The sequence below is a fragment of the Lutra lutra genome, chromosome 5, assembly GCF_902655055.1.
Source record: "Lutra lutra chromosome 5, mLutLut1.2, whole genome shotgun sequence".
NCBI classification, from domain to species: domain Eukaryota; kingdom Metazoa; phylum Chordata; class Mammalia; order Carnivora; family Mustelidae; genus Lutra; species Lutra lutra.
Genome location: NC_062282.1, coordinates 39,256,917 through 39,283,937, shown reverse-complemented (window position 1 = coordinate 39,283,937; position 27,021 = coordinate 39,256,917). Strand labels below are relative to the sequence as shown.

Here is a 27,021-nt window from a genome sequence, read left to right as displayed (position 1 = left end):
AGGAGGAGAGGTGGGGCCCCAGGGGGAGACCCTTTTCTGACCTCTTCTCAGGCCCTCTTCTATTCTATTTTCAATGCTCTTCTTCCTTCCTTTTGACTCCTTCTCAGAGGTTACTCCATCATCTATAACCTAGTCCCTCTATTGGAAGATGGCACACCTACAAAAGGTAACTACAGAGTGACATTCCATCTACTTGGAGGAAGATAGCCATTGGTCCGCACCAGGACAGAGTTCTCTGGACTGACTCAAAATCCAACCTGAATCGTCAAAGTTCTAAGTCATGGTAGGAGGCTGGGGTTGTCAGGATGGGATTTATTACTTTTTTTTTTTTTTTTAAAGATTTTATTTAGTTATTTGTCAGACAGAGATCACAAGTAGGCAGAGAGGCAGGCAGAGAGAGAGAGGAAGGGAAGCAGGCACCCTGCTGAGCAGAGAGCCCGATGTGGGGCTCGATCCCAGGACCCTGAGACCATGACCTGAGCCGAAGGCAGAGGCTTAACCCACTGAGCCACTCAGGTGCCCCGGGATTTATTACTTTTAAGTTTTTGATTTTAGATCTCAGAAAACATCAAAGATATGGATTTTGGATTGAAAAATATAAGCCACTAAAAATAAAGCAAATAGGAAAATGTGTCCCATTTTGAGGACAAGAGACCATGAAATTGTGTGAATGACTGTCATAAATTTGGGATTCCACATCAAGGGTACAAGGAGGGACTTCAGGAAGTGTACAAAAACCTCAGGAAGTTGTGTGCAAAATCCTCTGAGTGCAGTTTCATTTACACTCTTTCTGAGGGAAAAATCCATAATTTTTATAAGCACTCCAAATGATTGGTGATTCAAAGTTAGCTCCTTTCCTTCTAGAGAAAAAAACAAGCCATTCCTGGTCCTTCAATCAAGTCCCTTGAGTTCATACTCTTCCCTAAGCTTTTCCAGTGCCCTCTCTATGCCCTTCTGCTACTCCACTGGGACCCTGAGCAGAGTTGGAACTAGAGCCCAGGGAGGTCAATGTTTATGAGAAGGAAGAATGGATTTTCTGAGCTAAGAAAGCTTCCCATCTCACATGTTTCCTAACTCCTCACTTTTTCACCTATCTTCTGTCTCTGCTCTTAGAAAAGAGATACTCTGGCACCTCAGTATTCCACAGTGGCAGTGATGACAAGAGTTTGTGTTTTGGTTTTTTTAGACACTTATTTATTTATTTATTTATTTATTTATTTATTTGAGAGAGAGAGAGAGAGAGCGCATGCACGTACGTGCACAAGCTGGGGAAGAGGGAGAGGGAGAGAGAGAATCTCAAGCGGACGCCCTGCTTAGCAAGAGGTGGGCTCAACCCCGAGCCCCTGAGATCATGACCTGAGCCAAAATCAAGAGTCAGACCCTTAAATGACTGAGCCACCCAGGTACCCCAAGAGTTTGTGGTTTTAATAAACTTTTCCAGTAGTTAATTGATTTAAAGGAAATTCCTGCAATGATAATCCCTTGAATTAATATAGTGCCTGGCCCTTGAAGCACTCATACACCTACTTGCATGTTAACAGTTTTTTCCATAAAAAAATCCCTGTGAAACAGGGAAGGGAAGGCATTATTATCCTTCTTTTGGATGACAAATCAGCAACACAAAGAAACTGAATGACTATGACTAGGAATCAGAACTGTTCATCACTAGATGGCTGTTTTTTCTATTCTATATATAAAGCTACTATGCCCTGAAGTGTTCAGCCAAATTGACAGCATGGCCAGAATTTATCTGATATACACACATTTTGAGGAGAGTAATCAGCACTGAATCCCACTTGTGACATTTCCATCTGGAAGTTGTCTCCTCCTTGAACAGTACCTGGGAGATGGTAATTTCAAGAATTACATCACTGCCAATTTTTAAATCAAGTTTTCAAGCACATGTGCATTCACTTACACACATGAAAACATGTGCACATGTATGTATACGGACATACACTCACACACCCACAATGTTCTGATGTTCACTCAAAAATACAGAGCTGGCAAATTCTGGGAGGGAGAAATCACTAAGGAAGTGTTCTAACAACTCCCACAATCTTGATTATGCATTAATGTATTTATTGGTATGCGTATGATGTTCCTGATATAAAAACACTCAACATGTGGGATGAGGTAAAATAAAAACTGAAGGGATGGCCTTTTAAAAAAATCATTACTAGCTAAGAAACTAAGAAACTAACTGAATTTTTGCTTTTAAATATTGGTACTAATAAGTACACACACGTCTCAGTGTAGTTGGAAGATGTGCAGTGAAAACCAAACAGAGATATTTGCGTTAGTCTTCAGGATCCAGGATTCAAGACTGAGTAGGAATTTTATCAATTGGGAAGTTTTTCCTATTTCTACATATGTGCTTGCCTCTGACACTGAAATCGTAGGATTCGATTAGTATTCACTTTCCATACTGTGTGGTCAAAATGGTTACATTTCATTATTTTTCACAAAAAGGAATAAACTCCTGGACTACCATTTGGATATAGAGAGTGATACAGAAAATGTATACCATAGAACATAGTCACTTTTTAGAAGATATAATAATTTACACAGGATGAGTAGAGATAATTTTTTTAAAGATTTTATTTTTAAGTAATTGCTACATCCAACATGGGGCTCGAACTCAACCCCAAGATCAAGAGTTGCATGCTCCACTGACCAAGCCAGCCAGGTGCCCCAAAATAATTTTCAATAAAGTAGACCAAAGATTTTGGATCCCCCAAATCCAAAATAGCAAATAAGGCACAAAATCATTTCTAATTAGCATTTAGGTTGCACTGTGATTACTCATGTTCATGCCACTACAAGCAAGCATAAGTCATACCATAGGTAGCCAAATAATTTTATATTATCTCAGGGCACATTAGATTTTGATAATGACTTCAACAACTTAGAGGTACCATCAGATGTTTAAAGAAGAAGTAATATTTTTTTTGGGTAGAAGTTGCCAGTAGATAATCAGGAGGTGAAGATAAGACTAAGGTATGAATGCTTAATTTATGCAATGTCCTTGGACCCAGCTTCTGAAAGAGCACCGGACCTATAGTGGGTACTCAATAAATCAGGCTCTTTATTCCTGAGAGTTATTTCAGTTAACCACCAGGAACCAGAATTTGGGTCATGTGGGACTTTTTACCAACTGGAAAGTGTGTTCCATATAGTGAGTTCTTGAACATGTGGTATTTCTACACTTCCAAGACCATTAAAGTAAATTATTGTAGATCTGGTAAATAACATGTTTCCTTGAAATCCCAACTATTAAAAATCCTCACTATGTTTTTCTAATTTAAAAAGTATACATGTTTGTTGTAAATGAATTCAAGAATTTCAGAAATTCTCTAACAGTATAAAAAGGTAAAACTTTTATGATTATAAAAACTATGTGGGGTAAAAATGTAAAACTGTACATTTATAATAGATATCACTAACTTGCCTTCCCCCCAAAGCTATATAATTTATAATCTTATCAATAGTGTATGAACTTCTTTGCTTCCCCATACTATCTCCAAGATTATATATTACTAATCTTCACTATCTTTTAGGGACAAATTAATATTAACTTATAATTTAAAATAATTACTGAAATAGGGAATATTTTCTTATGTTTATTAGCCATTTGTATCTTATCTTTTATGAACAACTTATTCATGTTCTCTATTTTTCTTACTGATTCATAGGAATTCTTTTCATATAAGGTGTACAAGTTAACATTAAAAGAGCAAGAATACAGCAATAAAATCAAGAATTCTTGAAAAAAGTTTGTGAAAGATGGAGTTCTTTTACCTTCAATGCTAAAAATTTGTTCTCCTAGTGTCCCAGCCTTTTCTAGTAGAGCTGCTTCATCAGACACGTTGAAAAAATATCTTTCTGTTGGAATACTGGCAATTGCTTTAATTTCTTTTATTAAATTTTTAGTATCAAGTGCATTTCTGTTTAAGTACCCAAGAACCTTAAAAATAGAGGAGGAGAGGAAAAAAGTCATTATAGCTGTACTCCAATATTCCTACTAGCACTTTCTAATATTTATTTCTGAACACAACGGTACCTCTGGAGAAGTAAATCCAAACCCCTTTAGTCAACAGGACTGAAAATCAGCAAGAAGTGAGACATGGTGAAAATCTTTTCTATAAAGCTGGGAGCACCGAATGAGAAAGACGTGCAGCCTTGGGAGGTGATGTTATAAAGAAGCACGTACCCATGAACTGAAAGACAACTAAAAAGAAAAGCTACTTACTGCTATGCCAAACCTCAGTATATTGTCTTTGTTGCATTGATCAATCACAGCCTTCAACATTGAACCATCATGTGATTCGCCATCAGTTACAACCACCATGACTTTGGTAGCCCCCGGTCGTCCTCCCGCAGCGGCCGCATAAGCAGAATCTCTGTGGCAGATGAGATTAAAGACTCACTATCAAAAGATGAAGCTAATATGTGGGTCTCTGGTTAGAAATATAAATGTGAGGCTAACTTCTTTGAGCATGACCTACTGGGACTTAGAATTTCTCTCTATGTCAGGTCTGGTGACATATTTACCTACATTCTTTTTGCAGCTTGTAGGGAAATATATATAAATTTTGCTTAGCATTAACAATAATTTCCATAGTTTCTATGGCGTGCGTGCGTGTGTGTGTATGTGTGTGTGTGTGTACTGACATCAAGAATCCTTAGAATTCTCTTCTGATAACAAAATTCAATTCATTAATACTAATCAACAGAGCAAAGATAGTCCTGTCACCAGTTTTACTCACTGGATCTGCATTTACTTTCTCAATATGAAACTGTTTTTTTTTTTTAAGTGATAAATATATTTGGTCAAAGAATTTCAAAGCATTTGGAAAGGCCAAGTCACTGTTCCAAAGGTAACTACCTTTATCTGTTTATGTTTCCTTATAGAAAACATTTTATTGAGATGTATATGCATAATCTACTCCTCAAATATTCATGCAAATGCGGCCACAGTCTGTACAGTTTTCATTTTTTTAAAGACTTTATTCATCTGAGAGAGAGAGAGCACAAGCAGGGGGAGCAGCAGAGGGAGAGGGAGAAGTGGGGCTCTTGCTGAGCAAGGAGCCTGATGCAGGACTGGATTCCAGGACCCTGGGATCATGACCTGAGCCGAAGGCAGACGTTTAAACGACAGAGCCACCCAGGTGCCCTTATAGAGTTATTTCTCATTTGATGGAGATCTTTCCACAGAGGCATATACAAAGTGCTCTTTCTCTCTCTCCTTAAAGGTTTTTATTTATTTATTTGAGAGAAAGAGCAAGAGAGTGTACAAACAGGAAGGTGGAAAGGGGCAGAGGGAAAAGGAGAAGCAGACACCCCAGTAAGCAGGGAGCCTGATGTAGGGCTCGATCCCAGGGCCTTGAGATCCTGACCTGACTGAGTCACCCAGGTGCCCCCAAAGCTCCCCTTTTTAATGGCTGCATAATATTTCATCATATGGGGATAGCCATAGTTTAACCAATTCTCCATTATTGCGCATTTAGGCCATTTTGAGTTTTACAAGTAATGCTGTAATAAATGTCCTTGTGTATATATCTTGGCATACTTTTCCAAATGTATCATATCCCAAATGTAGGATAAGATCTTAGTAGTGAAATTACTGGGACAAAAAATTTACACATTTCAAACTTTGAAAGATATTATAAAATTGGACTCTGAATATTTGTATTTCCATAATGTAAAAGAATGCAAGTTTCTCCATCTCCTTTCCTTAACAATGAGGATTACTAAACTTTTAAATTGGAGACATTCTGATAAGTGAGAATATATAACTATCTTAATACGCATTTTTTTCATTATTAAGAAATAACGAACATTTTAAGTTTATTAGCCATTTGTATTTTTCTCTAAAAACTCTTGATTTTCTTTATCTTTGCTCATTTTTATTTGTATTGTTCATCATTTTCTAATTAATAAGAGCTCTTTGTTAATTAAGAAAATGATCTTTTGTCAAATATGTCACAAATATTTTCCTCAGTTCATTAATCTTTTAAATTTTAGTGGTATTACCTCTGTATATAAATTGTGTATTTTGACATCAATTTCATTAGTTTTTTACGTGTGTCTTTTATCTTTGACATGGTATTTTTTTTTTAAAGATTTTTATTTATTTATTTGACAGAGAGAGATCACAAGCAGCAGAGAGGCAGGTAGAGAGAGAGGAGGAAGCAGGCTCCCTGCCGAGCAGAGAGCCCGATGCGGGGCTCGATCCCAGGACCCTGAGATCATGACCCGAGCCGAAGGCAGCGGCTTAACCCACTGAGCCACCCAGGCGCCCCTGACATGGTATTTTAAAAGGACTTCTTATCTCTAGACTTGTTTCTTTAATCACCCAAGTTTCTCATAGTCCCTTAATAATTCTAGTTTCTTAGATTTACATTTTTGGTACAGTTGAAATTTGTTTTGATTCAAGGAATGAGTCAGGAGTTCAGCTTTATTTTGTTTCTAGATGGGTACCCAGTTGTCCAACAACTTTTTTCCTGTCCATGGGATTCTCCTGTTGCACATTCTTTCTGGGGAATGCCCTCCACTCCTTTGGACTACCTACCACTAATATGATGACACCTTAAAGTCTACATCTATTTCCATTCATCTCTTCCATTTCAAATTTATACATTCAATGCCTGCTGAATATTTTCACCAGAATGTGTAAGGGACACTTTAATTTCAACATGTTTAAAACTGAGAATATAATTTTATTCCCTAAAACTTTCCTATCAGAATGCAGAAGTGTAGAAAAATATTTCATATTTGTCACCCAGACAAATTAGAATACAGTACTCATGTGAAGTACTTGTTGAGTGAATTATACTCTTAATGACACATGGTAGAATTCATGTATGATTATAAGATTTCTGAGGGTAGAAACTGTGCCTCATTTGTTCTGATTACCTTCAGGTCTTAGAATAATGAATCACAACCATAGGCAATTAATGAAATAAGGTAAATGGAAAATGGCAATATTTACTAAAAGAGTAAATTCTATTTGATATTGTAAGGAAACAGACCAAAAAAAAAAAAAAAAGGTAATTAACTTCTGGAAGGTGTAAGAAGTTAGGTGATTCTCTTAACAACAGAAAGGCTTCTATTAGCTTGGGAAATAGTGATAAGAGTGAGATGATGGCACAGGAGAAAACCAAAGTTCTGAAAAGATGATAAAAGCCAAAAAAGTCCCATCATAACAGACAATGGCTCTTCTTGAGAGGAGATCTTACCAGGCCCCTGAGCTCCCTCCAGGGAAAAACATCATATCCATACTTCCTGCTGAAAACACAGGTCCTCTACCATTTGTAACTCCTTCTAGGTCATTTTCTATGTCAACCTACTCTTCCTCTGAGTTTAATTTACTAGGCCATAAAGGGCAGTTTGCCAGATGGCAACTGACCTATTGACTGGCCACAGCCTGTGAGAGGATGTGGCCCAAAAAAACATCTCAGTAGGGACAATAAAGATTAACCAAACCAATCCACTTGTGGGAAATCCACTTTTGAAACATATAGGGAAAGTCACCAATTGATAGAAACAGCAACTAGACTATACACCCAGATAAAAGGAGGACCAGATACAATAGGAAATGCAGAAATAGAAAAGACAGGATGTGGTGACTGACCAGATGTGTGCTACTAAGGAAGAACAAAAAGAATAAAGAAAACCATCAAGTGCTTACTTTGAATGACTGGGGGAAAAAGGCAGTAGCATGAATCAAAATGGAAAAGTTGTGAGCTTGGGTAGGGAAAAGACTAAGGCTGTTTTAGGATGTATTGAATTTGATAAGTGAGCCAACACTCCAAATTAAAAATATCCAGCATCAGCTGGATGCCTGTGTGAATTTTGGTTCGAGTTCAGAGCTGACCACATAGTAATGCGGTGACCCACACAGGGCTAATGGAGATGCCATGAGAGTGGAGAAAATGCCCAAGAGTAAAGGGAGATTAAAAAAAAAAAAAAAAAAAAAAAAAAAAAAAAAAAAAGGCTCTGTTTAGTGAAGAAAAAATAGGGAAAGGAGCCAATGAACAGGCAAAATTGTTGACAAAAAGTTGGCAGGGATTCCAAAAGTCTGTGATATCAGAGCAACCGGGGTTGAAATAGCAGTGTGTGCTCATCAGCAGCAAATGGTAGGGGAAGCTTAAGAGGATGAAGACTGAGGCAGGACCACTGGGTTGCTGGCTGATGAAGAGGCCCACATTTACTTGGTGGCAAGCCAAGGTCTCAAGGAAGTGGAGGGAGGGAGTAAAGACAATTTTTCAAGGAGTATGGTAGTGGAAGGAAGAAATGCACAACATGATGACAAAGGCAGAAAGTAGGTTTAAGGGAAAGTGAAGTTACTGTTCTCATTTATTTTTTAAGAATAGGAGAATCTTTAGCATTTTTTGTAAAAGTATGTGATTAAAACAGAGTAAAGATGAATGCAGGATCACTGAGAAAATAGAGAAACTGAGCTAAAAATTAAGAGTGTTATATAGTTGTAACATTCACGTTGCCCCAGATGGTAATAAGCATAGTGAACCCATTCCATTCAACACAGACTCCTAGGTCATTAACATTTAAGATTCTATGAGCCTTCTCAATATGCATGAAGTGGTCCATTAGTTCAAGTCATCTGTGGCCTTAGTAAATATTAACAAATAATTGCAGATTGCTTCATTTCCTACTTAACCTAAGGTCTTTTAATGTCATTTCATCTACTTCATATAAAATCTTTTAAAAAAAATCCTGGAATACCTTATCAAAGTCCTAGAGATCAAAGATTTTAAAATTTCATTTCCTATTGCCTTCTCAAAGTGTTCAAGTGAGAGAATGTTCAAACTTTTTTTATTACTTCTGACAACTGTAAGTACCAGGTACATTATTTTTGTCTTTTTTCCTTCTTTCTCACTTACAAGCTCTTCTATTTTATCAAAATATTGGGCTCTTAGGATCATAACTTACTTCGCATATTGAATTGCTTTGAATGTATTTGTGAGGTCTCCACCATATTGGTATGTCTGGGATGTTGCTTCAATCATTTCAGCTTTGGTTTTGAAAGTGTTCAGGTTAAATACAACTCTTGGTTCATTGGCATACTGAATTAACCCCACCTTCAAGAAAGCAGAAGTTCATTAAAGGTTTGTCATCAGGTTCTAGGTAATTTCTAATTAACCACTATAATCAAAATCAAAAGTGCATCTGGATATGGATAGTATAAGGGAATCATTTCCCATTTTGTTCTTAAGAAGAGTTACTTTTCTTCCAATGGAATGACTTCTTTGTTAGAGACTATCAGTATAGAGCAGTAGTACTTGTTGATAAGCAAGATGATGTCCTACCTGGCATAATTTGGTTCTCAAGAGTAATAATAACAGATTTTCAACTATACATCTATCTATATCTTACAGATTATCTAGTAACAGATTTTAAAGCACTGTCTTATATTTTAATATGGATAATATTCAAGTTCATAAGATTAAAATGATATAACCTTTCTACTTAACAATGGATATAAGCATGTAAACAATTATAAGCAGTCACAGATAGAAGATAACGATCATCAACTGAGAATACTTGCATATCAAACACAGAATTAGACTTGAATACAAAAAAAAAGAAAAATGAGTGAGCTAATCAACACAGTCAATTTGGATGTATTTATTGTTCTGGGTTTCCTCTAATCACAGACCTCAGCAACTTTGGAAGCAAACATGGAAGTTTCTGGCCTTCAGAGAAAATGCCATTAGAGAGAATCTTATTTGAGACATCTGAACAAGATGCTGAGGCACATTTCCTAATCTTTTAAGTCAAGAAGGCCAAACACTTTTATTAGCATCCTTGTTCTCAGCGCTGAAATCATTCTCTATGCCTAGGAGTTGGGGGCTTTCAGAACAGGAAGTGGCTATAGGAGATCAGTGGTAAAAAGGTCTCTAAAATAGAGGTTAGTACGTAAGGAAGGGGCAAGGCCCGGATTTCTGAGTTCAATCAGCTACTTTTGTTAGGAAGCATATCAAATAGGCACTGGGAAGATGTGAAAAATATGACATTGCTGAAGTCCTCTCTTTAGGATAGGATGTAAGACTTGGGAGAGAGGATGGATCAAAAATAATTTTAAGGATTTAAAAGCCCAAGATGAGAAGAAGATGTTAGTAACTGCCATAACAGCCCCAGAACTTCTGTGTGAGAAAGGGGAATGATGACTAGAAGATTTAAAGGAATGTAGTATTTTAGGACTTACAGAAAGGCCAAATTTAGAATAGAAGAAAAAGAGACTTTGTAAAGTGCCTCTAGAGATTAAGACGATGCATTGGGGGAGAAAGATGAGAAGAGGAAGACCATAAATTCTGTTCAAGAGACCATTAAATACAGTAAATTTAGTTATGGGGGTAATCCATTTAGAGACAGATATTTATGAAAACTTTTCTTCTTATGGGCCTTAACATAATGCTATACAGAAATCAGTGCTATACGTAGTCTTTTTTTTTTTAAGATTTTATTTATTTCCGCACACTCATGCGTGAGAGAGAGAGAGAGAGACCATGAGCTGGGGGAGGGGCAAAGGGAGAGGGATAAGGAGACTCCCTGCTGAGCACGGAGCTTTCTATGGGGCTTGATTGGGTGGGGCTCCATCCCAGGACCATAAGATCATGACCTGAGCTGAAGTCAGACACTTAACTGAGTCATCCAGATGCCCCCATACCTAGTCTTATTTACAGAATTTTCTGGTAAAAGCCCACAGTGAAACCTCCAAAGTTTCAGTGGACATTAGTGTCCTTTTGGTACTGAGAAGCAATGTCAATGGAAAAAACATATAAAAATATTTTGTAATACTGTATAGGAAGGCAGAAAATCAAATTTCAATATAGTTAACTGCAAAGAATTGAAGGGAAAATATTCCAACAATTGTTACTAGATGTTGGACACTAAGGCATCAGATGACAGGAACAACCCAAGAACTTCCACAGGTTACTGTGAACTGATCCTTGCTGATATTGGTTAAATGTGCTTCTACAACCAGAATGAGCCATGAAATGGCAAATCCAATAAAAAAGAAAGAGAAAAGACCCAGAACCTTAACAATAAATGCTATTCAGTTTTATTAAAGCAGGAAGCTTCTGTTCCTGTGGATACCTATCTCAAGAAGATAGAAAAGCAAATTAAAGACTTGTTAAAACACAGATAGCTACGCAAAACTATTGAAAGACTTGTCCTGCATAAAAAAGGAAGGACAGACTAAAATATGATAAAAGACTAAAAAATAATAAAAGATAGGATTATACTATCTATGGACTTCTTTATAAAAATCCCAGAATTCAAGGACAATTGTCAATTGCCAGCAAACAATACACAGAAGAAATTAATAATTAGTCTAAGTGGCTGTCAAAAAAAATACATAACTAGATTTCAAAATCTATTAATAAATGCATGAGTTATAGGAGGGGAAAAATAAGCAACTCAAGAGAATTAAAATGCTACATCCCAGGGGCACCTGAGTGTCTCAGTCAGTTAAGCATCTGACTCTTGATTTCAGCTCAGATCATGATCTCTCAGGGTTGGAAGATCTAGCTCCACGTCAGGCTTTGTGCTGGGTGTGGAGCCTGCTTGAGATTCTCTATCTCCCCCTCTGTTCCTCCCCTCACTACTCTCTCTCTCTCTCTCACACACACACACACACACTGCTATATCTTGCATCCAATGCTTGCGTTAGAAAAAGAAATCTAAAATCTCAAAGACCAGCATGGCGCAAAGTCATAGAACAACTCAATGTTTCAACTGAGAACGACAAGTTTTAATTAACAGTCAAGATGACCGTTAAATGCATTTAATATAGGGATCTGACAAATGCAAAAATGAAGACTTCAAATCTAATCATATTTTCTCAGAAAGAAAGCTGTGGGTTAGTGTATGTATTATTCAAATTCATACCTGTGTTTTTTTGGGGCCTATATCCAGGCCTTGGACAAATTTTTCCAAAAAATTCTTTACTGCTTCCCAGGGATAAATACTGTTTGATTCATCACATACAACCACAACATCTATGAGGGAAGGGCAGGCTACAGAGGAAAAGAGGAAAGAAACAGATTTCCATTGGTAATTCAGTCTTCACACTCATACGCAATTGGAACAAAGTAAAATGGACTCGAGGGTACTTGATAAATCCCACCTTCCCCCTTCACGTAAGGCATTTCTCAGACCCGCTGCACATTCATCACTTACTCTGAACTGCAGGTGCAAAGCTGGTCAAGAGCTGAAAATTGGGACTGACGTCAGAACAAACCCCTGTTGTGTAATATTGACTTCCACACTGCTGTGCCCACAGGGGACCACACGTCTTCAAAGAAAGGAGAGCAACGACAAAACATAGGGAAAACATGAGTCCTCTACGTCTCCATCTGTGAAACTCCGAGATCATTTCTATGGCTTTACAGGACACCAGGAATTGTCAACTCTTGTAACTAAGAGGTCACAAAAAGCCTCTCAGAGAAAGCGTCTCAGAAAGAAAGAACAACCAGAAGTAAGGGAGAAAGAAGGTAGAAGGTGGGCTGGGAGGCAGGTGTTGGCGGTGCAGAGAGAAGACCCTCAGGTCACCCCCAACCCCCAAGCTAGGGAAAGAGCTTTGGTCTCTCATCTTTGGTCTCTCAGTTACCTGGGCCTTGGTGGCTGAATCTGTAAATGAGGATAATCATACCTATTATCTTTTTAGGTTGCTGTAAAGATTAAGTGGTTCTGTAGATATAAAACATGTAGGACAGCATGGGGTAAATAGCAAATGGTCATAATTGTGAGCCAGCATCACTGCTATTGTTATTCTTGAACAAATATTATACTATTCATCTATACTACGACACTCTCGATATACTACCACTTGTACTATTCAGCAGAAGCCATAAGCCCACAAGCTCCAGGGCCAGGCAGGAACCTAGGAGTGTTGCTGGTATAGACATCGTGATGCATGAAGAACCCAGGCCTCAACACAGGGGCAGGCCACCATGGTGCCTGCCCATCGCCAGCCTTGCCAGATCTTTCCAATTTTCAAGGAGAGCCCAAGAGGACATATTTTTTGCGAAAATCCAGCTTAAAAAAAAAAAAAAAAAAACACTCTATGGGCTAAACAAACACAGTGAGGTTCCTGAACTGCCAGTTTTTAACTTTGTTCTGAAGTATTTCTTTGAGGACTTCTGATCCCTTTACTTCTACTACCTAAAACCTTCAGTCATCCAAACTGCCACTTGTCTCCCTGCCCACACCAGACATACTACAATTCTTCATATTCCCATCAACCCAGCCCCAAATCTCTCTTTTTCAGCAGCCTTTGAATGCCAAGAACTCCTGCTTCAATTGTGATTAAACCACATGGGAAACATTATATTAAATAATATTAAAATTTCTAGATGTAAAAGAACAAAAATGGGAACGAGAAATCTAGTCAAGATCTTAAAGAGCCCCTACAAAGTTTAACTTTACTTAAAGCTGTGGATCAATTATTAAAACTTAATAAAAAAGTGTGAACTTGCATAAAGCAGTTGAAAGAATAAAAGGGAATTTATTTGACCCAGTTTAATTGTTGGTTGCTCAAAGAAAAAACAGCTGTGGTCATCTTTCATGTTCAAGGAATAAGCCATAGTTGTTCCTCCTATAAAACTGGTTCATTTTATCACGGAACACGACATCAAAAACTAATGATGTACTGTATGGTGACTAACATAACATAATAAAAAAATTAATAACTCATTCATTTTGCCAATCAGTTAGGAGACAATCACAGCTGATGCCTGTGGTTAGTTTACCGAGTAACAGATACCAATTACTGATTCCTATATCCTCATCCCCAGTTGTTTTTTTAAAATCACCTTGAAAAACAATAACTCATGAAGTATTCAAGATTTTTTTTTTTGTTTTAAAAGCAATGGAAAACAGCATTTAGAAGCTGAAATTAGAATATGCCAACTGTTAATGCCAGAACTACATTCCTGCTTTAAGCCCAGAACTTAGGAAGTTTCAAAAAAATGTGATAATTGTCAGTCTTTTCCACATAATTCTTAAGAATATCTTAAGATTTTGACCTTTTAGGTATGTAAAGGAAGCTTTGGCTTTTTTTTTTTTCTTTTTTTCCTCTCTCTCCTTCCCTTGCTCCCTCTTCCATCCTTCTCTGATTGCTACATTGGTTGTTAATCTCTTAAATTCTTTAGCAATTTTAATTTACTTTATCTGAAGTTACACATTAAAAATTTTGAAGCACATCCTAAAATTTTTATATTTTAATATGTTTTAATATTTTTAATATAAAATTTTATTATATTTTAATATTTTCCTCTTCCTGACTTTATTCAACCTTAAAAACAAATAAGCAAACCAAAAAAAAAAAAAAAGAGGAAGGCAACCTTATAAACACTTTGGAATATCATAAACCATGAAGATCATTGCAATATTCATTTATGCTTAGAATTACACAAATTATGAGCAATACCTGATGTCTGAATACCAATGTCAGAATACTAGTGTCTATTAATAAAAGTAGAATGACATTGTTAACAATTGATTATATTTTTAGAATAATTTGGTTATACACATAGGCTTTTAGGTAAGCATGTCAATGACACAGAAATAACTAATGTAAAGTTAAACAATTAAGCATTCTATGGCTATTTTAACAGGGTAATATAACTAGTATCATCTATGAGCTGATGAAAATGCCTAATAAGTTTGGGTTTTTATTTGCCTTCAAAATTTTTCTTGGTATGTGACGGTTTTCATTTTTTAATATAGTCAAATCTTTTCAACAATTTCCTATATTATTTCTTCTGTTCTAAGATCAGAAACTCCTCCCTTTTTCAGAAAATTTCCATTTTCTTCCAGTTTTTAGTATTAACTCTTTAATTCACTTGAAAGTATATTTGGATATACAAGTTACTAACCAATTAATTGTCCCCAGACCACTTGTTAAAGAAGGTATTTTATCGCACTGATTTGTGATGTCTTTTCACAGCATTCTAGAAAATAAATGAGAGTACACACTAACATGAAATAGGAAGAGACCCAGCCATGACTTAGATGATATCAGATTCACCAACAGTTATAGCAAAGGATTAAAGGCAGAAATACTCTTCAGGTTTGAAATGCATTCTCTGACTTAGCAGTACCTATCTTGAATGTTCCTATGGGAAGGAGAAATGAAACCTGGAATTCTGCTATAATCAACAAATGCTAAGCATACTCTTCAAGGGCAAAGAATTGGTGTTCCTTGTGCTGCTTTTTTCTAAGATGTTTTGTGGCACTGGTTTTGCTGAATATCTGAAGAAGTCTACACATCACCAGAAGGGCATTTCATGTTGGATATCCACATTGCATGATTTATCCAAAAGCAAACTCGAACATTTAAGTATCAAGATTTGATGTGATAGGTGGGATGGTGAGAAGACCCTAACTTCATACTTTCTTGAAATGGATGAGAATTTGAAAGGTAAACACTCACGAGAAATCCTCCGGTTCCCATGTTCCTTGTGAGTGTCAAGCCGAGGCTCATGTTGGTTTTCATTTCGGTAACATTGGGAATGCTTGTGGAAGCTTTCAAAGGGAAAAAGATTTTAAAAAGTGAATAAATCTTCGTTTATTTAAACTTGTTAAAAAACAAACAAACAAACCACACGCTGATGTTTATGTGTAGCATGTACGAATTTAGTGTCCCATATCCAGGTACTCACATTATATAATCATAGGCAAAGAAAAGAGGGGCCCTCACTCATCTGGCAGTTTGTACACTTAAATGTGTGAGGTTACAGAATGTCAGATATTAGGGGGTGGTGTGTGGAAAGGGTATGACTTCTAGGCATTTAAATTTAAATTTTTTAAAAACAAAGTGCTGGCCAAACAAAACATATCTGAGGACACTATTTGGTCTCCAGTTTGCCAACATACTCTTTTCAAGGTCATGACTAATCTAATGTTTTATGCTGGATCAGGAAAAAAAAAATCCTTAAAGTGTCATAAAAAAAAAGAAAATGCCATACAGTAGAATCTGGCCCAAAGCACTAATGAGTGAATTTTAAAAGGAAATCGTGAGATTAACCATGTAAAATACTAAATACACTTCCCCAACCTTCTCTCTCCCACTGAACTAGGGTATCATCCACTGTTGCCATTATTGAGCTATGGAGCATTGCAATTCTCTTCAATAGTATTATTTACTCAAGTTCTCTACTCTCTGCCAAGCCAACATTGCCACTTTCATTTATCCCCCTTGACTCAGGGTGATTGTTTTATTATCTTTATTTAAAGGTCATTCTTGGAACTTCCTCCTTGTTCTCTCTTTCCCTTGTGTCTTTGAGAAGGGAGAAATCTTTCTAAGAGTAATTTTCGCATAGACCAGTGATGTTAATTCCAACCACTTAATTCAATTCTTGACTAATGGTTACTCCCTTTTATCACTTCCTTTTATTCTTCCTATACACAAGATCATCTCCTTTCCATTAAGAAAATCTTCACTCAACCTGCTACTCCATGGAAATACTTTCCCAAATCTTCACTCCGTAACTTCTAGAAATAAAGGTCTACCTTTAGTTGTAGAACTTGCTCATACCTCACGGGCTCCTAAATTCATTGTGACCTATTTCTCCCCTCAACACTACTAGATTCATACTCTAGGCAAGAAAGTTGCAAAGTGTGATCTGCTGGAGTGTGGAAAGAAAATAATGAAACTGCTATGTGTATGTTTTTATTCTTTTAAATTTATTTTTTTAAACCTTATTTATTTGTTTGTTTCAAGAGTAGAATTTAGTGATTTATCGCTTACATATAACGCCTTGTGCTTATTCTCTTTTTTTTTTTTAATATTTTATTTATTTATTTGACAGAGATCACAAGTAGGCAGAGAGGCAGGCAGAGAGAGAGAGGAGGAAGCAGGCTCCCTGCAGGGCAGAGAGCCCGATGAGGGACTCGATCCGAGGACTCTGGGATCATGACCTGAGCTGAAGGCAGAGGCTTTAACCCACTTAGCCACCCAGGAGCTCCCCCTTGTGCTTATTCTTATAAATTCTTTTATAATATTAAAAAATAGAAAATATATACATTGGGATGTGTTCAAAAGTTAGAGGTGATATGATACATTGGGGTGATAAAATGTTTGAACCATGTAATAAACCTTTGAGCATTCCCCATTAATGTGTATATTTTTATTATTTTTAGAAACATTATGCATATGTATATGTATTTATAATATGTATTACTTATGTTTTATATAGATGAGTGTTCAAAATGTTTGGAGATCATTGATCTAGTTCATTATCTCCTTGTATAAGCTGATGATTGTACTCAGTCTTTATACCCTTCAACTCCTAAAGCATTTGACAGCACTGATATTCCTTCAATCCCATGTTTATTGAGCTCCTATTATATGCCAGAAATGATGCTAGTAATTAGGTACACATAGATGTGCAAGAAACATGCCCTTACTTCTAAGTATTAATCACTGTTTTTGAATCTCTACTTTCCCTTGATTCCTTTACACTGTATTTTCCTAACCCAGGCTTTAGTTCTTTAGAACTCTAAGCCTCCTCAATGCTCTTTTGTTGTTGTTGTTTTGTTTTGTTTTTATCTGATGATGATGATGATTTAATTGAGGAATTTTTTAGATGCACCAGGAAATACTGCATGGAAACATGACTGGTTTAGCTTTTTAGTCTTGCACCTTTAATAACTTTTGCATTAATAGAAAGCATCTGAGATATGGATAATTAAAACAGCAGTTCCAAACAATTCCAAAGTATTCCAAATAGTGACAAGAAACAAGGTTTCTCAGCATCTCCAAATTCATATAGTATATGCATATAGTATTGACAGGTCTATACCTAATGATTTGTTTTGAGGTGGGAGAGAGCTATGGAGAGACTTAGATATCTGTAAATAATCAGCAAAATAATCCTAAACACTGATGGAAACCGGTCCATAGTCTGGGGGTAGATGGTCCAAGAGGCAGCACATTTCTCAGGCATCTTATTAAATCAGGTCTTTAAGCTATGTTGGAAATTTGGATCCAACTGGACCTCATATAACTAAAGATAGAAAGGCAAAAAAGCTGTCTATATTTCTTTAAGACAGACTATGATTGATTTTGTTGTTTTTTTTTTTTTGCTAGAGTTATAACAAATGAGATCTTTTCATCTCTAAAAAAAATCATATTGATAATTACCACTTACTTTCCAAATTCAGTTTTTCGCATGTAGCAGTGGACAAATCAACAGGACATTTATACACATCTCCCATTCGGTTCTCGGGAAAGCCACTCCATGGTGAACCAACCAGTAACCTAGAAATAGGAATTTTTTTTTCATTAGATGTAAAATATTAGTATAGTTTCTTAAAGGCTAAAACTGGCCACAAAACAATGAAAAAGCCCTCCCACATTTAGCTCCGATTTTTTTTTTTTTTAAAGATTTTATTTATTTATTTGACAGAGAGAAATCACAAGTAGGCAGATAGGCAGGCAGAGAGAGAGAGGAGGAAGCAGGCCTCCCGCTGAGCAGAAAGCCCGATGTGGGGCTCGAACCCAGAACCTGGGATCATGACCTGAGCCGAAGGCAGCGGCTTAACCCACTGAGCCACCCAGGCGCCCCTAGCTCCGATTTTTAATAAGAAAGTAGTTTATATTTGTTCAGCTATAATTTGTTCTTTTTACTTTTCTCTCAGCTGATCAAGTTTCTTAATGAATATCTGCAGTACAATATAGAAACATAATGTAGGCCACAAATGTGACCTGCATAAGTAATTTAAAATTTTCTAGTAGTCACACTAATACAATAAAAAGCCAAGGTAAAATTCACTTAAATAATACATTTTCTCTAACTTGATATATCCAAACTAGTATGCAATCATTATAAATAAAAATTATTAATGAGATATATGACATTCTTTTTTCCATACTAAGGTTTTGAAATTTAGTATTTTATACTCAGAGCACAAAGCAGTACAGAGAGCACAAATCAATATGGAAAAGTAACATTTCAAGTGCTCAGTAACCATGTGTGGCTAGTGGCTGCCATACTGGTCAGCACAACTTAAAAGAATGAAACAATATTAAAACCAAAAGCAAAAACTAACAGTTTTTGAGTGCTTTTCTTGTCCTAACTATTTTCATATGTTACTTTACTTGGGGAGAGGATGAGTTATCTAAGTGGTTTTACTATTTCTTGTCTATATAAGAGGATTCTTGGCAAAAACACAGAGCAAATATACGATGGAGCTTTCCTTAGGTGTAACGTGTTTGTAACCAGGACACAGGATGCAGCAGTTGGAGACTGGAGTTCACATCTTCCTTTTGGTTAGCTTAATTTCCTACAGAGCTTCTCCAACTAAAGACTAAGTGTTTCCCCATGGAGCCACTCACCTAACATTTCTGTTCACAGAAGAATAGACAGAAAGAGTCCATGTAAACAGACTGACCTTCAGAATCTATAGTAGGTTAATTACTCAGTAGTATTCAGTTACTAAGGAAGATATTTGATTCAGTGTATTTGTTCCTTGTCAGGATTGGAAGATTAGATGAAACTTAAATTCTTTCATGAGCCTTTTGTATAAATATTTAATCACTGTTGATTAAACAACATGTGCCTCATAGAGTGCCACAATGGTTACAAAAAGACTAAGGTGCACACCTGTCTATTAAATCTAGTAAAATTGTTTAAGATGCATGACAAGTAAAACAATAACAATACAAATGAACAGAAAGATATAAAAAAAGTTCCTCTATGGAACAAACATTAAAATGGTCAACGGATGCAAAAATGGATACTGAAGGATGTAGGTGGCAGTCATCATTCTCAGCAGAAGGAAGAGTGAATAATTACAGAAAGAGGAAAATACAGTTTACTTTGAATGACAGTTAATGATTCACAAAGTTAGTGAGAGCTAAGTGTAACTGATTCTGAAGCCCAACCTCTTAACCCTTAACTTATTCTCCTTCCTGTTATCTGCACAAAGGCCTGCCATAGGGCCCAGATTGGGAAAACTATCTGGACTAATGGGCTGGGTTCCAGAACAATCAAGGAGTAGATCTGGAATCTGATGGTCAGGCCACGCCTACTGTGAGGGTGTGGCTGTGTGGTGTGTTAGGAGGGTGGGGTCTAGGAGGACACCAGCCAACGTGATCTTGTAGGAGCACATCCATACTGTGGGCCCAGGCTGTACTGTTCATAATGTAGGTTAAGGGCAGATTATGTTCAAATAGTACTAAATGTGGCAATTTGGGTGACTTTTATTATACACATATTCCATCCATCCTCACCAGCCCAAGGGCAGGAAAGAGTAAAAGTTAAGTGTTTCTCACTAAAATTTAACAATCTTGTTTTCTTCAGAGCCTTCAGTAGTAAAGCACCATCAGCTACCTACTTCTCACTGAGAAAGCTCAAAAGCTCTTGGTGTTTCCTCTTGACTAAGTGTTCCCTGGACACCCCTTCCTGCCTCACTTCCTTCAACTTCACCGAAGGATTTGGGATTTGATAATCTCACATGCAGGAGGGGGTATGACATCACTACTGCTGTGAGAGCTATGACCTCCTACATGAATCCAATGGGAAGAAGAGAGGAAAAGAAGTACCTGCATAACTGTGTGCCTCTTAACTAAAAGGATGTGAAAATACTTGTAAATCTCTCAAAGAATCTCTGACAGTATGATGCCATGTTAACCTCATAACATAACAGATACCAGTGGAAAACCAGATCATTTTGGTGACTGGTAAAGAACCAGGGTGTCCTCATCATATAGGACTCATTCTTTCAATATGGCGAACCACATTATTAAGTAGCCTCCAGGTCATGCTAGTAACTACAGAGAACGTTTCAAAGACCATTGTCAACTCCTTTATTGGCAACATTTCCAGTAGACTCTCCTCGTTTCTACCCGCAGGCCTCAGTGAAATCCTGGTTCCTGACAATTCATCCTTCTAAGGAAAGGTTATGACATCACCAGTGTCTACTCCAAGGAAATTGTGACATTCCTGCATTACTCAGACAGGAAGATGAGGGAGGCTGGTATATTTATCTATAAAATCTTATGTAATCAGCCCTAAGAGGAAGCAACATGCCAGGAGAAAATGTTACCAAGTTAGAGAATAGGATAGGTGAGTGAGTAAACCCTGCTGAAATATGGCAAAACATCTTTGAAGGAATGGATCTAACATTGTAACCAGACAAAGGAGCTGTATGAACAGTCATGTGTGCTGATTCTCAAAACAAAACAAAATCCCAAGATATAAACTCTCTTTCCTACAGTGAAACTGGGAATTCTTCCAAGATGACTTAAAATAACACTTACTGTTCAATTATCTTGTGGGGAAATAGTGATTATGTAGAGTTCCCAAACACAGCCAATTTGCCCACCTCCAGTGAAATTCAAAATACTTTGTTTAGTTAGTAAACAGTATTTATGGAGGTGTAGGTAGTTTTAAACCCACAATCCAGGGGCTGTTATAAATATCTTCCTTTGGTCTGTGAGTCTATAAACTCTCCAAGTGTTCCTTTAATACTAGCGATTTTTCTAGAGATTACTGACAGAGGTGTATTTAAAATAGTAGGGCAAAACATGTTTTCTTTGATTCAACAAAGATTTTTTTTAAATCCTGTGGCGCTGAAATTTTACACAACTCCAAGGAATACCATTTCCATATAAATAGTGTGCTCTGGCCTTGTTAAGTATGCAACCTGTGCAGCTGTATATGGTGGCCAAACCTACTATGTGCCAGACCTGATTCTAGGCACTGGGGATACATCAGTGCATAAATCAGTCAAGCATTTCTGATCTCATAGAGCTTACATTCTAGTGGGAAAAGACAGACAATAAATTTAATAAGTATATAAAACATATCATGATGGTGATCAGTGGGAAAAAGGAGCAAGATAAAAGTGTGGCATGGAGGGTGTGGTATAATCTTTATTAGAATAGTCACAAAAGGCCTCACTGAGAAGGTGCCATTTAAGCGAAGACTTGAAGGAAGTGAAGGAGTAAACCATAAGACTCTGGTGGAAGATTACTAGGCTGTGGGAACAGCAAGTGCAAAAGCCCTGTGGTCAGACCACAGTGTATGAGGAAGAATGTGGGAGGAGATGCGGTCGGATTGGTAATGAGGCCAGGTCCCATAAGATTGGTATGAAATTCTAAGAACATGGCTTTGCCTCTGAGTGACATGAGAAAGCCATTGGAGGGTTTTTAGCACAGTGGTGTTGTGATCTGACATTTTTAAGAGGATTCTGAAGACTGCCTTGTTGAGAATTACTGCACTAGGCAAAGGTGAAGCTGTTGAAACACTTCAGAGGCAAATGCAAAATCCAGACAAGAGGTAATGAGGGTCTCCTACAGGGCTGGTGAGAAGTGATCTTATTTTAGATATATTCTGAAAGTGGGGCTAGCAGAATTTCTCGAGAGATTAGTTTTTAAATACACACACCAACCCACCCACCCACCCACCCACCCACCCACACACACACGCACGCACATACACACACAGTCAAGGATGACTCCAAGTTTTCTCCTCTGAGAAACTAGAAGGAACCAAGTCGTCATGATCAGATAAGGGGGATACCTTAGAGCAAGATTTTGAGATAGGGTGAGCTCAAGAGCTCAGTATGAGGTATTTTAATTTGAGATACCTACAGACATCCAAGGGGATATTTTACTTAGGATTATAAACCTATTGTATATAGTATATTATTACACGAAATTTCTAAGTCTATAGTATATTAAGTGTAAGTATTATTCCTTACATTGGTTAGTTCCAAGCCACTGATGACACAAGAATTCTGGTGAGTTCTATACAGCTACGTGCTTCCTGCTTATAATGTAAAAAGAGTTTATGATGCAAAGAAATCACCTGCGAAGACTTCAAGTCTCCAGGAAGGAGGAAGACAGGTAAAGAGAGTGCATTTTTAGCTACTGGTTGGGAAATAGTGTTGTTATAAATTTAATAGTTAAACCCTTTTGGCATGCGTTGAAAGGCAATTTTGGTTTCTAAACTTCATTATGCTACCTCAGACTCCTTTGGCTGCCAGACTACTTCCTTAAATAGGAGATGGCTAAACCCTCAATGTCTTTCAGTTCCCTGATGTGGAGTCTACCAACCTCATTACTGCTAAAACATCTTAAGCCTATTGTTCTGTTTCATAAAAAGCCTGGAAATTAGCTTTTGCACTGGAAGCAAATGAATCAAATAAAAGCTGATTCTGTTATGCTGACTCATCTAACATGCAGTTTTCCTAAAGTTAAAATCAAAAGCTGATATATTCAATTTAAAGCCTTGTGATGACATAAATTCCACATTCATCGAAGGGCAGGAAGGATTTTTAAGACCACCACATTTTTGTAAATCAAAGCCCATGAGATTGTACTTTCATCAACATATTTCAGCAGATGGTTGTTTTATCAATGATAGAATTTGGAAAAGCAGTATTTATATACTGCTTTATAAAGTACTTTTTATGTACACTGTCTTCTTTAATCCTTATAAATAAAGGTCAAGTGTTTTAATTATTCCTGTTTTCCTATTAAAAAAAAACAAGTCTAAGTGTCTAATTGGCAACAAAGTCTAGATCTGCACCTGTGTCCTTTCATTTCAAACCCCTGATTCTTTCTATCACAGTTAAGTTCTTCTTAGAACTCTTCTAGAGGACTAGTACTCATTGTTTACCCATCCTATTGGCTATAAACAAATTAACAAACAGTTTCCACCTGTGCCACTTTGTATTCCCCAAATCCCTCTTTGGATGGAGCTAGACTAATGGAAAAGTTTCATACAACTGGTCACCAGGAAGGTGTGCATGTGTAAGCCCCATTCTTTTTTGTAAATGAACTTTGTTCCAGGAACAGACATTCAGGCATTAACACAGTGGAAAGCTTTAAATTCTAAGACAAGCTAGCGAGGCATGGAGAATTTTTACAGATCACTGAAGGTCTCCAGACATTAGGGAGTAGAGGATCTATCCCCTATGCAAGTCACAAAAGATGTGTGTGTGTGTGTGTATGTGTGTGTGTGTGTGTAGGTATACACACAAATTTGTGTCCAGAGTGGGGGAAGGGAGAAACAAGTCAGAGCAGGGATATTTAAAGTGCTTTTCTACTACAGATTTTTTACTTATGATAAATAACAGAAAACATGGAAAAAAATTTAGCCATAAAGATTATTTAAACTTGTGGAAAAGAAATGAACAAGTATGGTATAACAAATGTAGGTGCATCAACACCAGAGTGGTCCATGGGGTTCTAAAAGGTCCTTGGTTCACTATTCTGCCCCTCCTGCCTGCCTAGAGAAGATCTTTGTTGATAGGAGACATGCCATTTTGCATATCTGTATTAACAGTGTTGAGTGATGGTTTAATTATATGGCAATAACATAATAATTATTTATAACATATTAAGTTTTTAAGCTTAAAAGTGTAAGACTATTATAGTCAGACTTCTAATGCCTTTCGAGAATCAAAACTTGGACTAAATTACAAGTTTGTAATAATAAAATATAATGAAAGAACAAAAAGGAATACACATATATGTCATGTGTTTAAAATAAAAGCAAACTCTGAGAATAAACAAAGTAAGCACAGTAAATGGCACTGCCAGGATACCCTAATGGCAAGAGAATTTTATCTTTGGAAAAAGACATAAAGGATGATATTGGCTAATATTTAAAGGCCGTAGACATGATTATTTTGGAAAAGGGATCAGAATAGCATTCTTGGCCAAGAAGAAGAAGAAATGGACTGAAGCTAATCCAATATGCATGGAAGCTAATCGATGACAGATGAGAAATGGTTGAGAAACAGGCAGTGGAGAGAAGTAGGGAGGAACTGATTTTTCAAGAAATCCTGATTTTCTTCCTATGTATTTTTACACAGTGCTAAGGAGAGTACTTCACATATGCACAGTGACTTAGTTTTTTTTTTTTTTAACAGTGGATATAATTTATTTCTTTTTTTAAAGCAGTGGATATCATTTATTTCTGTTTTTTTTTAAAGTTTTTATTTTAATTCCAGTTAGTTAACACACAGTGTAATATTAATGTCAGGTGTACCATATAGTGATTCAGCACTTCCATATGTACCCCTGTGCTCATAACAAGTGCCCCCCTTCATCCCCATCACATGTTTCACCCATCCTCCCACCCCCACGTCTCCTCTAGTAACCATCAGTTTGTTCTCCATAATTAAGAGTCTGTTTTTGGATTTTTTTTTTCTCTCTTTTTCCTTTTGTTTATTTGTTTTGTTTCTTAAATTCCACATAATTGTGAAATCATATAGTATTTGTCTTTCTCCGAGTTATTTCACTTAGCATTATACTCTCTACATCCATCCATACTATTGCAAATGGTAAGATTTCATTATTTTTTTTTAAGATTTTATTTATTTGATGCAGAGAGAGATCACAACTAGGCAGAGCAGCAGGCAGAGAGAAAGGGGGAAGCAGGCTCCCCGCTGAGCAGAGAGCCCGAAGTGGGGCTCGATCCCAGGACCCTGAGATCATGACCTGAGCCCGAGGCAGAGGCTTAATCCACCGAGCCACCCAGGCACCCCAGATTTCATTATTTTTTATGGCTGAATAATATCTCCACATTCTATATCCATTCATCAATAGATGGACACTTGGGCTGCTTCCATATCTTCTTGGCTCTTGTAAATAACGCTGCTATAAACACAGGAGTGCATATATACCTTTGAATTAGTGTTTTTGTATTCTTTGGGTAAATACCTGGTAGTGCAAATACTGGATTGTGGAACAGTTCTATTTTTATCTTTTTGAGGAAACTCTAAACTGTTTTCCACAGTGGCTGCACCAGAATGCATTCCCACCAACAGTGCAAGAGGGTTTCCCTTTTTCCACATTCTTGCCATCATCTGTTGTTTCTTGTGTTTTGATTTTACTTACTTGGACAGGTGTGAAGTGATATCTCAAAATAGATTTGATTTGCATTTCCCTGATGATAAGTGATTATGAACAGCTTTTCATGTGCTTGCTGGCCATCTGTATGCCTTCTCTGGAGAAACGTCTATTCATGTCTTTTGCCCATTTTTTTAAAAAATAGGATTTTTTTTTTTTTTTTTTTTTTTTTTTGGTTGTTGAGTTCCACAAGTTCTTCTTCTTCTTTTTTTTTTTTCTTTTTTTCAGGCTCCATGCCTAGCATGGAGCCCAATGTGGGGCTTGAACTCATAACCCTGAGATCAAGACCTGAGCTGAAATCAAGAGTCAGATGCTTAAGTGATTAAGCTTCCAGGTGCCACAAGTCCCATAAGTTCTTTATATATTTTGCATACTAACCCTTTATCAGATATGTCATTTGCAAATGTCTTTTCCCATTCAGTAAGTTGCCTTTTAGTTTTTTTGATTGTTTCCTTCACTATGCAGAAGTTTTTTATTTTGATGTAGTCCCAACAGTTTTGTTTCCCTTGCCTCAGGAGGCATCTCAAGAAAAAAATGCTATGGCTGATGTCAAAGAGTTCTACTGCCTGTGTACTCGTCTAAGATTTTGATGGTTTCTTGTCTCTTCAGGTCTTTAGGCTTCTTTAGGTCTTTAGTGGTTTCTTTAGGTCTTTAAACCCATTTTGAATTTATTTTTGTGTATGGTATAAGAAAATTTTTTCCTCTTGCATGTAGCTGTCCAGTTTCTCCAACATCATTTGTTGAAGAGACTGCCTTTTTCCTGCTTTACTGAAGATTAACTGACTGTACAGTGTGGGCTTATTTCTGGTTTTCTCTTCTGTTTCACTATTTTTGTACCAGTACAATACTGTTTTGATCACTACAGTGTTATAATTAGAAGTCTAGAATTGTAATGCCTCCAGCTTTGCTCTTCTTTTTCAAGATTGCTCTGGTGATTCAGGGCCTTTTGGGGTTCCATACAAATTTTAGGATTGTGTATTCTAGCTCGAAGAATGCTGTAGGTATTTTGATAGGGATTCCACTAAATGTGTGTGCTTTGGGTCGTATAGAAATTTTAACAATATTTGTTCTTCTAATCCATGAGCATGGAATATCTTCCCATTTCTTTGAGTCATCTT

At 36.9% G+C, this 27,021-nt stretch overlaps 1 protein-coding gene across 1 annotated transcript in view; it reads right to left on the bottom strand.

Annotated features, from left to right (window-relative positions):
- ITGA2 (integrin subunit alpha 2) overlaps nt 1-27,021 on the bottom strand; it is a 107,800-nt gene that overhangs the window by 46,692 nt on the left and 34,087 nt on the right. Inside the window, exons 3-10 of the mRNA XM_047729979.1 lie at nt 18,186-18,295; nt 15,467-15,558; nt 12,211-12,325; nt 11,920-12,047; nt 8,956-9,104; nt 4,253-4,403; nt 3,802-3,967; nt 1,764-1,840 (exon numbers count right to left, since the gene is read on the bottom strand). Coding sequence (XP_047585935.1) covers nt 1,764-1,840; nt 3,802-3,967; nt 4,253-4,403; nt 8,956-9,104; nt 11,920-12,047; nt 12,211-12,325; nt 15,467-15,558; nt 18,186-18,295 — 988 coding nt within the window. The remainder of the gene's footprint in view (nt 1-1,763; nt 1,841-3,801; nt 3,968-4,252; nt 4,404-8,955; nt 9,105-11,919; nt 12,048-12,210; nt 12,326-15,466; nt 15,559-18,185; nt 18,296-27,021) is intronic.